General features: G+C 29.0%; 2 protein-coding genes across 2 annotated transcripts; one reads left to right on the forward strand and one right to left on the reverse strand.

Moving 5' to 3' along the window:
• The first annotated feature begins 926 nt into the window (after positions 1 to 926).
• LOC102596666 (25.3 kDa vesicle transport protein) lies at positions 927 to 3,360 on the forward strand. Its single transcript, XM_006353245.2, has 5 exons — positions 927 to 1,299; positions 2,139 to 2,299; positions 2,626 to 2,769; positions 2,861 to 2,928; positions 3,022 to 3,360. Exons 1-5 carry the CDS (start codon positions 1,109 to 1,111, stop codon positions 3,115 to 3,117), a joined length of 660 nt encoding a protein of 219 aa, XP_006353307.1. The 5' UTR covers positions 927 to 1,108; the 3' UTR covers positions 3,118 to 3,360.
• Positions 3,361 to 3,440: 80 nt separating this feature from the next.
• On the reverse strand, positions 3,441 to 6,357 carry LOC102597000 (transcription factor LAF1-like). The gene is made up of 3 exons (XM_006353246.2): positions 6,095 to 6,357; positions 4,611 to 4,740; positions 3,441 to 4,187 (listed from the first exon to the last, which is right to left on the reverse strand). Exons 1-3 carry the CDS (start codon positions 6,231 to 6,233, stop codon positions 3,620 to 3,622), a joined length of 837 nt encoding a protein of 278 aa, XP_006353308.1. The 5' UTR covers positions 6,234 to 6,357; the 3' UTR covers positions 3,441 to 3,619.
• Positions 6,358 to 16,548: the final 10,191 nt, after the last annotated feature.

Here is a 16,548-nt window from a genome sequence, read left to right on the forward strand (position 1 = left end):
GCCAAGTGTCAAGCCCACCATGGCCCAAAAGTGGCGACGCGTTACACGGGCCCCAACTCTTTTTTATTTGGATTAATTTGCAAAACAAATTTGCAATTATAATGTAAGTGCAAATACGAAGAAAGATCGTTTAACTATTCTTTCCGTTCACTTTTAAATATTCATTATTTTAAAAATAAAATTTTATTTTTATTTTAAATAAAAATTAATGGAGAAAATAATAAACTGTCATGGCTTTACCTTGGTCAACAAGTAATTTTTCTTAGAGTTGAAAGAGTGGTGGCAAATTTTCTCCTCAAGTCCATAAAGGAAAAAAAGAGAGTAGAAAAGTAATGGATAACTGTTCAATATTTCTATTTACTTTCTGTCTCATAATAAATTAAATCAACTTAACATTTTAAAACTTAAGTATTTCAAAATTATATAAAAAAAAATATATTATATAAGTTATAATTATAATTGGAGCTAAACTAAATAAAGTGACTATATTTCATTTTGTTCCTTTTGGATCCTCCTAAAACTTTTTGGCCACCCTAGCTAGGGACTTGTTTACCCTTTTTTTTCCTTAACCGCGTATACACAACATTTGATCTTAAAATACTCGTTGAAATGATTTATAATTACACAAATATCTATGACTTAATATAATAAATCACAAGTTTTAAATAATTGTTTTTTTTTTTTTTTTTTTTTTTTGTATTTGATCAAATTATATCATATAAATTGAGACGGAGAGTACTGCATTTCGTTTTGTTCCTTTTGGATCCTTGTAAACTTTTTGGCCACCCTAGCTAGGGACTTGTTTAGGCTCTTTTTCCTTAACCGCGTGTACACAACTTTTGATCACAACAAAGAATAACTTCACTCCCAAGTTCTTTTTTCCCTTCAATATTCTTAGTCTCATTTCCTTCCTCCTTCACCCCATTTACTCCTTATAAAACCCATAAGTCATTAATTATGTTGACCATATTAATTGCCAAAAACCACCTACAATTCTCTCACAAATATATCACAAATCAAAGCCAAAGAAAAAGATAAAAAGACTAACAAGAAAAGAGAAAGAAAAAGGAGAACTTTCTAGTAGTATTTTGTTACTATTAATTAAGGGATGGTGAAGGTGACAATTATAGGGAGGGTAAGTGATGGGATGCCCTTAGCACAAGGTCCAAGATTACATGAAGAGAATAATGATGTTTTAACAACTTACAAGAAACAAGCTGAGTTCATTCTCAAGGAAATTTCTTTACATGCCTTGCCATCTTCCAAGATGACCATTCTTGTAGATCACCATTGCTTCAAGTATCCTTTTCTTTCATCTACTTTTAATTACATCTCATTTTGTATGCATGTTTTGTTTTAGTTTCCTGCATGGTGAGCCAATTAACTTTGGATTTATTTGTGTCTGAAAGTTCCATATTAGGAGGGAAAATGTCATATTCAGGATTCGAAATCAAGACCTCTGGTTAGGGATGAAATCCACCTTACCAAGATTAATATGGCTTTCTTTAATGGTCTATCAAGATTCAAGAATGTGACTTTCTTTTATTTGGTTATTTTACAAACACTTTCACTTTAGCAATAACTTTAAGTAAATTGGTATATATCAAGATTTAATTTATAAAAGAAATTTTTGACCTATATCTGAAGTAATATTTTGTATGCATAGTATATTATACGACGAAAGGATATTCAACTGACCATCCTTAGTCAACCTTATACCTCAGGGTCTTGACTCACCGGTAGAAGTAGACAAGTAGGGCATGATATGATGTGTGAATTAGACGGATAGTGGAGAGCAGATCCCTTATACATTCTATTGTGAAAAATGTGATACCTGAGCCTAACTCAAACCCTAAAAGCTCCTTCTTGAGGCGAGGAACAATTGCTCAAATTCATATAAACAGACTGTCGGACCATTCCCCAACTGATGTGGGACTCTAACCCACTCTAACACCTATTTAGAATCATGCACCAACAGGCCTGAAGATTTCTCAGTTATCAGAAATTATAATATCATTTCTCTGTTACTTTTAGTTCTTCAGTTTATTTTGTCACCTTTTGCTTTAGCTATGTTGTAGTTTTACATTCCACAATTAGCTCTTTACAATTGTGTCCTTATTTTGCTACTTCATATTTAGCTACATGGTTGAGAATGGCATTTGCTACCTGACGATATGCGAGTCGTCGTACCCAAGAAAGCTTGCATTCCATTATCTACAAGATTTGCAGCAGGAGTTTGAAAGATTAGATAGCAGCCTTGTTGACAGAATTACAAAACCATATACCTTCATAAAACTTGGTAATATACTAAATATTCATCATAGTTTAGTACTCCCTCCGTTTCAATTAAGTTTGTCTAACTTTCCTTTCTAGTCTGTTTGACTAGATTAAAAGACATTTTGGTTCATCCTACATATCGTTTGTTTAAAAAGTCTCCTTTACTTTTTTAAACTCCGTACTGAATCAAAACCAGACAAACAAATTAACGGAGGGAGTATTTATAGTAGCTGCATTAGGTTAACTACAGAGTATTCCTCTGTTTTAAGCCTAAAGTTTAGGCAATAAGTTGGTCTATGTTTACTTACATCTATTGTTCCTTTTTGCATGTTTGGCTTTGTTTAACAGATACTATCATTGGCAACATTAGGAAGCAATATGTGGATACAAGAACACAAGCAAATTTATCTAAACTAAATGCTCATCGTCAAAAGGAATTAGATATCGCGACAGAGGAATTATCACTAATAAAAGAGAGAAGGCGAAGAGTAGGTAAGCTTGTCATATGGTTACACTAAAATTCTGTTTCATTTAAGTTGAATTATATCATATGATTCATTCGATTATTACAAAATGTTTGTAGAAATGATGGAACGAATGATGGAAGCTCACATAAGTACTTCTCCAGTCTGGGAGTCTAAAAGGCTTGAGGTATGTGGTAATAACATTGATCAATGATAATTAATCTTGTTATATTTGACACAACTAAACAAAAAGGTTCTAATTTTACTCGTTGGCATCCAGATCATCGCGCTGAAATGGACACCGATTACAATCCTTCTTGTTGTTGCTTCTGTTCTTCTATGGACCGGCTTAATCCTCCAAGATGATTTTCGATAATGGTGAACTGAACTTTGTACTTTCTAAAGCCATAGTCAAGAAAGTGGACATAAGCAACTAACAAATTGTTCATACTGTTATTATTGGGATTTGATGCCTCATTCATATGTGTCCAGTAGATCAATCGATCACTTAATGTATTGATTCTTAAATTGTTAACTTATTAGACTACTTGGCACTTGTAGCACCTTGTGCAAAATATCATCTGTGAAATCAATAAAAACTATGATACTCTTCCAAATATATATCGTCCAGCTTGTTTGATCGTCATTTTGTTATCCAGTTTCTTTATGTTAAGTGCTCAACATGGAACAATCATCAAGTTTGCAATGTAACTCTCAGTTTATTATTACAGATGGAATGAATTAGACTTTGTACACCATGAAATACAAGAAAAGGAGAAGGCATCTACAGTAAAAATGCGCGTTAACAGGTAACCAAACAGTATGGTTACTACTTTATTACGTCTTCTATTTTGTATAAAATTCTAAAAGAGAACTCATCATATGTACATCACATCGTCGTTAATGTTGAATTCCCCTGACATAAACTCCTCAAATCCGTTACCAGACATGGTATCCTCAAACTTGAGTTGTGGTGGAAAAATATCATTGTGAATCTCTTGATTTACGCCATTCCCATAGCTACTACTACCATCGTTGTTCATCGGTAAACTATGCATGAATATGTCATGTAACTCTGCATTATTATACCCAAAGTTACTCTTGGAAGGTTCAAAACTCCCTGAGTTTTGAAAATCTTGTCCATTAAATTGATCCAACGAAAGCCATTCCGCGAATAATACTTTAGGTAAGTTACTCTTTTGAGGCTCTCTTGGATAAACAGATTGATCTGAATCTGCTAATGATCCTTCTATATGTTCAAATGAATCCAAACTAGAATTCTGTGGAGTCAATTTCTTTAAAGATGGTGAAGAATCTGTTTTCCCAGATTTAGTGTGCCCTTCATTTTCTGCCATTTTGGACACTCTTTTCTTTAAATACGAGTGCCAGTGATTCTTTATCTCGTTATCTGTTCTTCCAGGCAAGTGTTGTGCAATCTGAGACCACCTATTAGTACAAAACTTAAGTAATTAGATATAACGTTATCACCAGTGTATATAAGTTAAATCGACAATAAAATGTCATGTTACATGTTTATTAGAAAGAGTCTGCCGACTATTGTAACATTATTTGTTAAATGGGCAGCCTAGTAGGTGAATTTTTATTGAATAGTAGTATTATTTTGAAGTCGACACCATATAGTAGTACTATTTTTCTAATTTAAAATGGTGTTAGATAGTCAAAGTTGACTACTACCTCTTCGAATTCCAGAAGAGTAATTAGACATTATGGTCGATTTGTTGAAAATATATTAATTACACATGAATATGACCTGATAGTGTAAAAAAAAAACTTATCATGTGTGATTTCTGACACGTTAAACTTTAAAATAAAATGATTGATAACGCAGAATTGAAACAGTTTTCTTACTTGTTGCCAAACATGGCATGAAGAGTCAAGATTGTGTCTTCCTCTTCTAAGCTAAATGCCCCTCTTTTTAAGCCAGGCCTTAAGTAATTAATCCACCTTAATCTACAACTCTTTCCATTTCTTTGCAAGCCTGTAAAAATGACAGTAAACTATATATTATTAACAAGAATAAAATTGATGTCAACGATTATACTTGTCTTTCTCTATGTGTTAGTATTGAATTTTTCATTTCAATTATAAACAAAAATTTGTATGGTTTGTTGACTTATTGTTCCTAAAATTTATTCCCAAGTAGTGCGCCAAAAATAACGAAAATAAGCCTCAGCCAATGAACTTGTAGAAGTTCTTTTTTTTTTAATGTATTATTACAGACTTTCAAATGTTTTACTCATTAAAGAAAAGGGACAACTTTTTTATTTTTTTACACAAGTACATTCGTCAACTAGACAATGGTACGTACATGTTTGGGCAATTTGATCCCAGCTGGAATATTGAAGTCATCCATAATAGTAAAAGATGATCAAAAATCGCTTTCATTGAAAATTTTCACTGGCTATTTCCATATATATTTTCATTGAATTGGCGATAAAAAAAAAAATAGTAGTGTTTTCATACATAAAATTTAGAAGGTTTCCTAATATTTCAAAAATCTGTTTCTCACTATTTGTTTTTTCAATGAATTGATTTGATGAAAAATGAAGGGATAAGGGTTTGAAAAATACCTTAACTTTGGTCGAATTTAATGTTGCGATACTAAACTTTCATGAGGACCTATTACCTCCCTAGATTATTTAATACCGTATTTTAAACATATATATATACCCATGTGGACATAAAAAATAATGCAAAATTATAAATAGTAATGTGTCCACGTGGACGCATATATACCTTTAAAATACACTATTAAATAGTCCAGAAGGTGAAAAATACGGTATTAAATAGTCTAGGGAGGTAATAGGTCCTCATGAAAGTTTAGTATCACAACAGCAAATCCGACCAAAGTTGGGGTATTTTTCAGACCATTATCCCAAAAATGAATGAAAAAGTCATGTTTTATAGTATAATTTTTTTTATTAATTTACGGCGAATAAAAATCTTGGTTTCATGAATAGACAAAAAGGATTAACAATATTAACCATGTTAATTATTGGTGTATATAGTTACTCCCAACATTAATTAATGCTCACATCACCAATCCTCAAAAGCATGATATATATTGTTGTCATTGACATGGATGTAATACAACTAGCTTGCTTATTTCCAGATTAAACTATATTGATAAAAGTAAAAATATACGTATATTATCACTGTATATAACTTAAATTCTTCTACCATTCGACCGCTTAAACTTGGACATCCGAATTTGGTAAAGATAGAAAACTAAATATTATGTCTATCTACTAAGAAAATTATAAGATATAAATCTACTTGAATTAGAGATGAAGAAAGATTAAAGTATTAATTAATCAATTATTTAAACTAACCAGCATTAATGGGAACAGAGCTCCAACAGCCATGACCATGTTTAATGATGTAATTTTTGAGCCTATCATCTTCATCAGGGGACCATAATCCCTTCTTGTGCTTTTGCTTTGGCTTCTCAGCTGCCACTTTGCATCCCATTATTAATTAATTATCAAACTAATTGAGGATTAATGTGACTAATGTTTAAGAAAGAACACAGAGATTATATGGTAATGACTTTTGTCTGTGTGTAGAGAGAAAGAGAGAGGAGACAAGGAAGACTTGATGTTGAGGTTAGCCGACCTTGTATTTAAAGGAAGGATTAGCTGACACCAAATTCTACTAATTATGTTTAGTAAAAACAAAACTAGTTAATGAAAAAGTTTTTAAAAAGAGACTATTTCACTAATAACGGATTGTGTGGCAATTATTTAGTGACAATAATATGATTGTTGCTATAGTTTATTTAGCAACTATAATATAATATGAGCAGTGGAAATAACACAACAAAAGCTCTTTTCAAAAAGTAGAACTAGTGAGATTCGAACACACGAGTACTTCCTCATACGAAGGAGGTGAAATTGTTGGGTTATAACTTATAACAGCTTGTTATGTTAAGGGTGTCCAAAATATGTTATTTAATCATTTTGTGTACCATTTTACTTGTATATATAGTATGTTTTCCCGACGAAGGGTGTCCAATTGGACACCTTGACCACCATGTGGCTACACCATTGAATATGACTATTTGTAATCAACACTCTATGTAAATACCGTTTAAGACTTTAACAACTCCAGATATAATGACATTAACTCAATTGCTGCTAAACATTTTTGAAAAACCGACTAAACCCAACCATATCGAACCGATTTATATCATTTTTTCTCCAAAATATGTTATTTAATCATTTCGTGTGCCATTTTACTTGTTTATATAGTATGTTTTCCTGACGAAGGGTGTCCAATTGGACACCTTGACCACCATGTGGCTACACCATTGAATATGAGTATTTGTAATCAACACTCTATGTAAATACTGTTTAAGACTTTAACAACTCCAGATATAATGACATTAACTCAATTGCTGCTAAACATTTTTGAAAAACCGACTGAACCCAACCATATCGAACCGATTATATCATTTTTTCAATAAAGTCATGGATTTTTAATCAAGTGTGTAAACATCCCAAACAATTGAGTGGTCTTTTTAATTTATAATAAAAACTGTAAAATTTCCTAATAGAATTGAATAACCTTACATGTATATAATTATATTTTATATACTAACAATATGTTGCATTTAATAAAATAATATATTTTATAAAAAATTCAAATATAAATGTAACCTAGGTCCTAGATACTATAATAGATACTTCATCAAACAATACAGCAAAACTTATGCAAGCACTCCTATTAAATGTATAAGATCAAACAATACGTAACAAGGTTTTACATTCTTGACATCTTGGTGAAGAATTGAAGTGATTCTTCAAGAACATATTTGTCAAAGAAGTATTTTAATAGTATATTTTAAGGTGATACTTTAAAAGTAAAAAAAATGAATATTAACTGAATTGTACCGATATTAAAGAAAAATTGATATGATTAGGATGGTTTATGAAAAATCTAGTTTTAGTCATACATTATTAAATATCCGAAAAATTGAGATGGTATAATTTCTTTAAATAACCAACTGAACTGTCCTATGGACACTCTTGATCCCTACCCCTAAATATATGCAATAATTCATCAACAAAAGGTAAAGTGAAAAATGAAATGAAGTACAATTACCATCATCTAGCTAATTGACTTTTACACATATTGTATAATCAATAGAATAATTGTCCATCTCAAAGAATTTTGAGAAGCTAGGCTAGGTATAGAGACATATGAGTCATTAGCTATAGTGAATCTTGTGTCATTTATCATGCTTAAACCTACTTGACAGACACCAATAACGGTTTCTTAATTATGTCCTCACTTAATTATAAGATTTACTCAAAACACTTTATTCAATCACCACGTTATTGATATGTTAATAAATATGTATTTGAGTATCCACCGACAGGTTAATTAAGATTTTCTGAAAAATAAAGTTAAATCTTCACCTTTCACCCCAATAGAAGTGGAATGAGTTTAATTCTGATATCATGTGAAAAATCTGATATCAAGTCCAACTTCAAAAGTTAACTCACAGGGAAATAATTATTTAAAAACCTATATAATAACTACAACACATTAACATAAATGTTCTCTCTTCATAACTTTGTTACTCTACCAGGCAGTCTGGGTCAGAGTCAGAAGTAGGTGTTTTTTATAACTATATAACAACTAATTAAAGACCTTAATATCATCATGTGGGTGAATAATCAAAGACGAATCTAAAATTTCTAAAATATTTGTACACCACAAGAAAAAATATATATTAGATGCTAATTACAGATAATATTATACCAATTTAAAAATATATATACATATACATCTAGTTTCAGAAAGAGATTACAAAGTCAAGATGTCCCATTTTTAACATATGAATCCATCGTTGGGTGTATTAAACTGTGTTTTAATTGTTAAATAGTAAGTTCTCGGATATTTTGGAGTTCAATTACATTAAGAACCATAAAAATAAAATTTAGGAGCCCACCAATTTGTTATGTGACAATTTTAATATTGTCGGTGAAAATATTGTATACTTTATTAATTATAGGTTCTACACAAATTTAGGCATTCTTTTGTTCTGGAAATTTTCCCAACTACTTTCCTCTTTTCTATACGTTGGTTCACAACTTTAAGAAAATTTCAACTAGACCATTTATAACCTAATCATTTCTAAATAATTTTGATGATCCTATGAAGTTTCCTCAACTTGAAAAGTCTAACTAATGAAAATAGCATAAGGAAGTTTTATTTTTTTTTATTTCTCATTTGGCGTGCGAAGTCTACATTGGAGCCTCAACTAAATCTGAACTACATGCAGCAGAGCCCATTTGAGAGTGGCGCTCCCAACAAGCGTAAGGAAGTTTGTTACCCCCTCATTTCATTTTACTAGTCCCATATGTCTAAAATAAATTTTTAATTTTTCCGTCCATTTTAATAAATTAAGAGAAACTTTTTTATTTACTATACTTAATATTAAATAACTATATAAAATAATAATAGTCAAATTTTGAATTTCAAAACATCATTAATAAGATTAATTTAATAAAATACACCTCTTATTAAAGTTTTTTTTTTAAGAAGAGTGTTAAATTAACAGGGGACAAATAATATAAAACAGATCGAAATATTTCCTTGCCGACTAGAAATCCTAGCTAGTCAACATCCTTAATAATTAGAGAAAATTTCAAAATATTTACAGTTGTGTATTACTTGTTGAAGTGAACAAACAACAATAATTCGTTAATCATTTTTTTTTAATTTAACACCCCCACTATGTTCTAGAAACAACAAATTAAAGAAGAAAAACATTAACTAATTTATTCAGAATTAACTATTAAGCCTTTGACAGGTTCTAATTAATAATTCTGTAAATGGTTAAAATAAAAAAATCCAAATTTTGCGTGGTTTTCATTATTGCAAATATTAAGATAGACTAAAGTCCAAATTTTGATACTAACCCTTGTTATAAAATAAATTTTAAAACCTTAAAAAAGTTAGTGTAATAGTTAGAAACCAAATAAAAAATATTAGAAACCAATTACGTTCATGTCAATATAGTTTCATATTCAGCCATGAAGAATAAATCATAACTTAAAATGCCTATAAAACTCAATAAAACTTTTAAAACCTTTATTTTCATAATCATAAAATTTAAGTGGCTGAATTTTATTGGCATATTTTTCTACATACCACGTGCAGAAAACTAAAATTCATTGGTCGAAAAAATAAGGTTGTTGTTACACCTAAACATGCATTATATTTCTCTTGAAAAAACAGATTAATTAGTGAATAACAAATGTTGAAGATAAATCATAGATAAAGAGAAACTAATTTCTGGTCGATGAGTGGTTGAGAATCCTGAGGTTTTCAAAAAATATTAGGTGATTCTTCACATCTAGTAGGTATCCCGTGAAATTAGTTAAGGTGCACGAAAACTGGTCCAGACACCACGGTTAAAAAAAGAAGAAGAGAAACTGTGTTTTCAAGAAAGGGAAAGCAGAGAGTAACGTTTCCAAATTATTATTTTTAGTACGAAGGAAAAAGATAGCTAATATTTTTGATAGTTTAAATGGACTTTACCAACACTACTTCCAATATATTGGTTGTTTTATTAATTAAATAACAACGGTGAGATTATAAAATAATAACGCGTTGAATTTATCCCACATGTGGTTTAATTTATTTATGTATTACCTAAATAGATTTTATACTATTACACTATTCATGATTTGGTGCACAAGATATTGTAAGATGAAGAGTTCGGTAGTTCCTACTCCGTTTACTATTTGTTTGCATATACACACTATTAAAATAAAAACTAGGTGTTTGATCGAACTTTTGAGAGAAAATAATGTATTTTTGAAGAGTAGCAGAAATTGGCTTTTCGAAAACTAAAATAATAGTTTTTCCGCAAAAATATCTTTTTGAAAAGTAAATTTTTGACCAAATATGCTATTAGTGAGATATTACTAATAATTTGTTGGCATATACACACTATAAAAAAAAGTGAGGTGTTTGATTGAGCTTTTCAGAGAAAATAAGCGTTTATAAAGAGAAGTAGAAATTGACTTTTCGAAAACTAAAATAATAGTTTTTCTGCAAAAGTATTTTTTTGAAAAGTAAAAATTTGATCAAATAATCTATTAGTGAGATATTACTAATTTGTTGCAAACCAACCTCCTTGTATTGTATATTCTCGTATCAAGTTAGGAGGGCAAACAAGTACATATCAATTATTTTCTCTAAACTTTTGGATATACTACACATAATTAATTGTTTTAATTTGGCTCTAAGGTTTCAAATTAATGTTAACTCGTGAACAGATAATTTCTCATTAGACTATTTTAGCCGAAAAAGTGTTTATATCGACCCTTCCAAGTTATATGACTTGACTTACGGATGAAATCGATAGGTAGGATTAGAGGAACAATCCTCATAACTCATAAGATGTACTTAGCCACTTAGGGCCATTCGCGGTGACGGGTTGGGTCAAGAGAGTTCATCCGAACTTCATTCGCGAAAAATTATTATTTACATGGTTTTTTTAATGTTATATATACTAGATGTTGAACCTCCTTAGACTTCTTCGTGTGTTTAATCACTTCTTCATATTTTGAACTCCTTAATAAAAATTCTGACTCTGTCACTCCTCAGGCAATTATATCAAAGGGTAGGTATAGCTAGGGGTTGAGGTTTAATTTCAAAACTTGATAGTTAAATGAGAAATGGTGTTATTTTATAACGACTAGTTACAATTTGTAATTTTTTTTAAGAGCGTACCAAAATTTCTTTGCGTTATATGTTCTTAAGAATTAGAAGTCATCTTGACCCTTTCACTATCCAATAATATATTCCCTCACTCATTTAACAGTCTGTATTTTATCATGAATGAAGGGTAAACACTCCATGTTAAATATTTATTACTATATGATATAATTTCAATAATATTCCCTACCTACCAACACGATTACACAAACCAAATACGAGACTTAATTTATTCAAAAATAAAGTTCTTGACCAAAAAAAAGTCTCGTATGGAAAAACAATGAAATAGTATTATATGTTAAAAAAATTGTGAGTCGTATAATTTATGTAGAAAAAATAAAACCAATGTTAATCATCGTTATTTGTGACTGACTTAACTCCCTGGCCCGCACTACATCAAAACTAATGTTTAACGGTAATAATTTAATTGTTGCTAAATATAAGTATTTAGTGGCAATTAGCATTTTTTGTAAATATTTCTAAAGCTTATAGTGATATTGAATCTAATAATAATTAACTAATTATACTCATAAAGATTTTAGCACTCTTTGTTAATTGCCGATAAAAACTGTTTTTTGTTAATGTGCCAACTCATCAACATGTGTGAATTGTGATGGATCGAGATCTGTCACACAAATTGCATACCAGCAAATCTCTGTGTGTGAAGATAGCAAACAATTATAGGGATGGTTGATATTACACTTATAGGGTTTAAACAATGTCACTTAGAAGTTGGATGACATGAAAACAAGGCATCGATCATGGGAGATGGTCTATCAGTAACGAAGTCAAAAATTTTATTAAAATATGTAGAAGTAAACACATGAAAAAATCAAAGAAAATTTTAACACCTATCATATATACATAAAAAAAAAATTCATAATCATAAATGAACATTATAATTTTTTGTTGAAGAAGGTTCAAACAAATTCCCTCGATCATATCTAGCTCTGATCAGCGGAGGCGGCACCAAGCTAGAGAGAGCTTATCCACCTTTGTTTCAAGTAATAAAACAATACATGTGATGATGTAAATATGTTCATAATTCACTTTGTCTAATCAACAAGAAACCAAGCACCACGTTAGGCCATACTTTGTGTCATGTCTCATAAAACTATACTATTTCGGATAACAATGTATTACGAGAATAAGCCAAAAATTTGCTATTAATATATACATTACTCTTTTTAGTTTGTCTCAATTTAACTATGTGTCTTACACTTTATTTTAATATTCTATTTTACATACAACAAATTATGAGAATTCGAATCAGCCAAAAACTTGATATATATTACTCTTTTTTGTTTCAATTAATTTTACGTCTTATATTCTTATACTCTATTTTAATCGGAAATAGTGGTTGATTAATTTTATATTCAGTAACTTTCTTAGGCAAACATTTAACATGTTGAATATTATAAGATTCAAAAATATTTTGATATAATATATATACACATTTTTAATTTAAGATCACAAAATTTAATAATCTCCCTCTTACTATCTTAAGTTTTATGTCTAATCAAACTAAAACACGTCAAATTATGAAATGAGGAAAGTTTCATCTATTTATCTAAACGTTTTTCAAGAAAGAAATCGGAGATGCATGGTGGACATTAAAGCAAATAGTATGGAGATGAATGGAAAAAGCCCAAATGAGTATCATGCATGCTATTGAAGTTGGTTTGAGTTTAGAATTGGAGCTAATATTGGTTTTACACTTTAACTAAAATAACTTTTGATGACGATAAATATGCATATTAATAAAGAGTGCTGAAAATTTTACACCGATATTAGTTCATTGTCATTAGATCTAAAGTTGATATAAACTTTTTGGGACATTTATAAAGAATACTAATTACTATTAAAACGACATATTTAACGATTAAACTATTGCCGTTAATTAATTACCGCTAAAGAACATTTCTATATGTTAAAACATCAATAAAGCTATTCAATATTGGAACCCTAATGGTCTCTTGGAGATGCACTAGTAACAAATCAATCAATTACTCTACTTTTGTATATCATTGGAAATGGATAAACATGTGTACGATCGAATATATTGATGTAAAATTAATTAAACTAGGTCACTTATATATACTGTCCAATGGGAATAAAGACCAATTTAATAATCAATATTTTTCACCAAACATCACATAAGATTAATGGAGCATTGGATAAAATATTTATGAAGAACACAAAGTTAATTACAAGAATATTGCAGATTAGCAAAGTCATATTATACATAATAATACACATTTACCAAACCAATAAAAATAGTTGTAGTTGGAAAATCTTACGTAGCCGTATTCATACTGCATGCGTACGCGTACCATTGTGTTGATTTAGTATTTTGTTTCCATTTGGGGTTAGGAATTGACTAATTATAATTAATACACGTTTCTAATTGGAGGAAATGATTTAATTAAGTTATGCAACTTGTTTTTAGAAAAATATAGGGTTTAGTACTAGAATATTAATCAGACTTAATTAGTTCTAAGTGTTAATTACACTATATAATATGACTTGGATTAGGTCTTTCGATGTGTCCTCTGTATTTTAGAATCAAACACTTAGACCCCCTATACTATAAAATCTTACAATCACACCCCTATGAGATATATCCAAAACTAAGTTGGTTGAAATATAATTATTTAAAAATTAGAATTATAAATAATAAGTTTTCTTAATGTAATTTTAAAATAATTGTGAAATGGATGAATAAATAAACACACTAAAATGAAATTGAGATATTCCTATATAATAAAGTATTATAAATTGATAAAAGAAAAGATTAGATAACTAATTACATGTTTATATTGTAGAAAAATTATTATACTTATTGTCGGCATATCTTATATAAGTAATTTTGTGTTCATTTCTTATAAAGTTTCGAAAAATATATATTTCCAAAGAATTAATTATCTGTTGTAATCAAATTTCTGAATAAAGATATCCAACAAAAATGTTTATCTTCTTTATTAAATTTCATTTACAAAAATCATATTTATAATTTTAATAATTATATTAAATATATTTAGTTACGATTATACATGTATAGTCTGGAATATTTCTATAGTATAAGAAATATAAATATTTGATTTTAAAGTACAAGAAATTAATTAGAATTGAATTATATTATAAAAATATTTAGTGTTATTAACCCTAGTTTTGACTTAAAAATACCTATCCCACTCCTTTCATGTACCATGGGAGGCTAAAACTGGTGGAGTTCATTTCTAATGATAAATAAAATAAAATAAATAAGAGATTCTTTGTGTAGAATCAAATAACAAGTGGATGCAAAGAATTTTTATATAATCAAATCATTGTTACTTGTTATTATATATTAATATATATGAAATAATTACTATTTTTGAAATTATAAATTTCATATATAAAAGGATTTAGATTTATATATTTTTTAATTTTAATAATATAAAAGTAAATTAAATTATGTTGATGGTGTATATAATTTAAATTTTTTTGATAATTAATTATTATAAGGACTGTATCTTGTATGTAAAGGTGGAGATGAAGAGGTTGGAACCGTCCAATTTTATTGGATCGTCCAATTATATGTTGTCCTTTAAACTATAGTTTATTCAAATTGTGTTTTTGACTATTGTATCAGCATAAGTAGGTTTGGAAGTCAATGCAAAAAATTGTACATTAATTTTGACTTTTTTGAAAGAAAAAAACAACAACACATCTAGACACTTGCATTAAAGTAATTAAAATCATAATTTTTAATGTTATATAGTGCTACTAAAATGCATTTAAAAAAAACAATTTTTTGCTTAATTTGTTTTATTTTATTTTAGTTCTCACTTACTTTGTAATTCCAAAATAGGCATCATGGGATAAGTTAAAAGAAAATGATCAAATACTAATAGTTGCTTAAAAGTATTTTTAAAATTTATTGGTCAAACATAGGTGAATTTGCATGTTAAAAATTAGGTATGTGAATTTGCGGTCTCTCCGTAAATCTACATATTATGTATACATTTTAACGAATAGATATAATATTATATGTTGGCACATATGCTACAAGAAGGCTAAATAGTGTATTTGATTAGATGTTGAATTATCTACCTAGAAGACTAGAGATCAATTTCCACACTTTTTCATCCATATTCTAAATTCACCTCTATCGCTAAACACGAATTATTTTACTGTATTTTCTATTTCTCAAATACCTATAGTACTCGTAAATATCACTTAAAATGTCGATCGAGGGAAAAATAATCTAAGATTCGTGCACCATAGTCCTTTTTGCTGACTTTATTTTAATTTCTCCAATAAATTAAGTCTTTAGGTATAATATTTTAATATTTAAATCATGTCCTGTAAACTTGGTCTTTGCCTCATCATTGTTGCATAATATCCTACTGATTACTAAAACTGAGATTCTAATGATGACGTACAAAAAAAGACAACTTTTATTTTGTTGGTGGAAAACGAGTAATTTATATTTAAAATATCATTAATCATATAATTAATCAAATTTTGTGAGGTAGCTAGGTGATTACATGTGTTAAGAGTTAAATAGTTTTTATTGGGTACGTGTAGATATATTAATTGTGATTCCGTTAATGACTCATCATATATATAATTAAATAAATATTAGCAAAGTCAAATTGGCTATTTTCAGAATCAAAGTGAAATTAACAGGTCGAGTATGATGACATGTAGGCACAACATGTACAAAGAGATCAACATATTGAATATATCAAGTTGTTTAGAATTTTCTTATGAAAATGAAGTAATTAAGAGAAATTTTACTTCATAATTAATTTAAAATGTTGATTTAGTTAGAGTTATTGGGTCGAGTAAAATGTTGGAGAGTTTTGTGTGGGATTCAGACCCAATTAGAAATTGGTTAAAAAAGATTGTGTGTTAGAAATAAGAGTTACATGCGTATTATCTGTAATTTTACGCAGTCTGTTCTTCTCACCCCTCTCGTAAATCTGTTTCTCATCTCATTTTTATTTACATATTCTAGTTCTTCAATTATTCTACAATTTCCTTTTCATTTTTTACATTTCAT

The sequence above is a fragment of the Solanum tuberosum genome, unplaced genomic scaffold, assembly GCF_000226075.1.
Source record: "Solanum tuberosum cultivar DM 1-3 516 R44 unplaced genomic scaffold, SolTub_3.0 scf00154, whole genome shotgun sequence".
NCBI classification, from domain to species: Eukaryota; Viridiplantae; Streptophyta; class Magnoliopsida; order Solanales; family Solanaceae; genus Solanum; species Solanum tuberosum.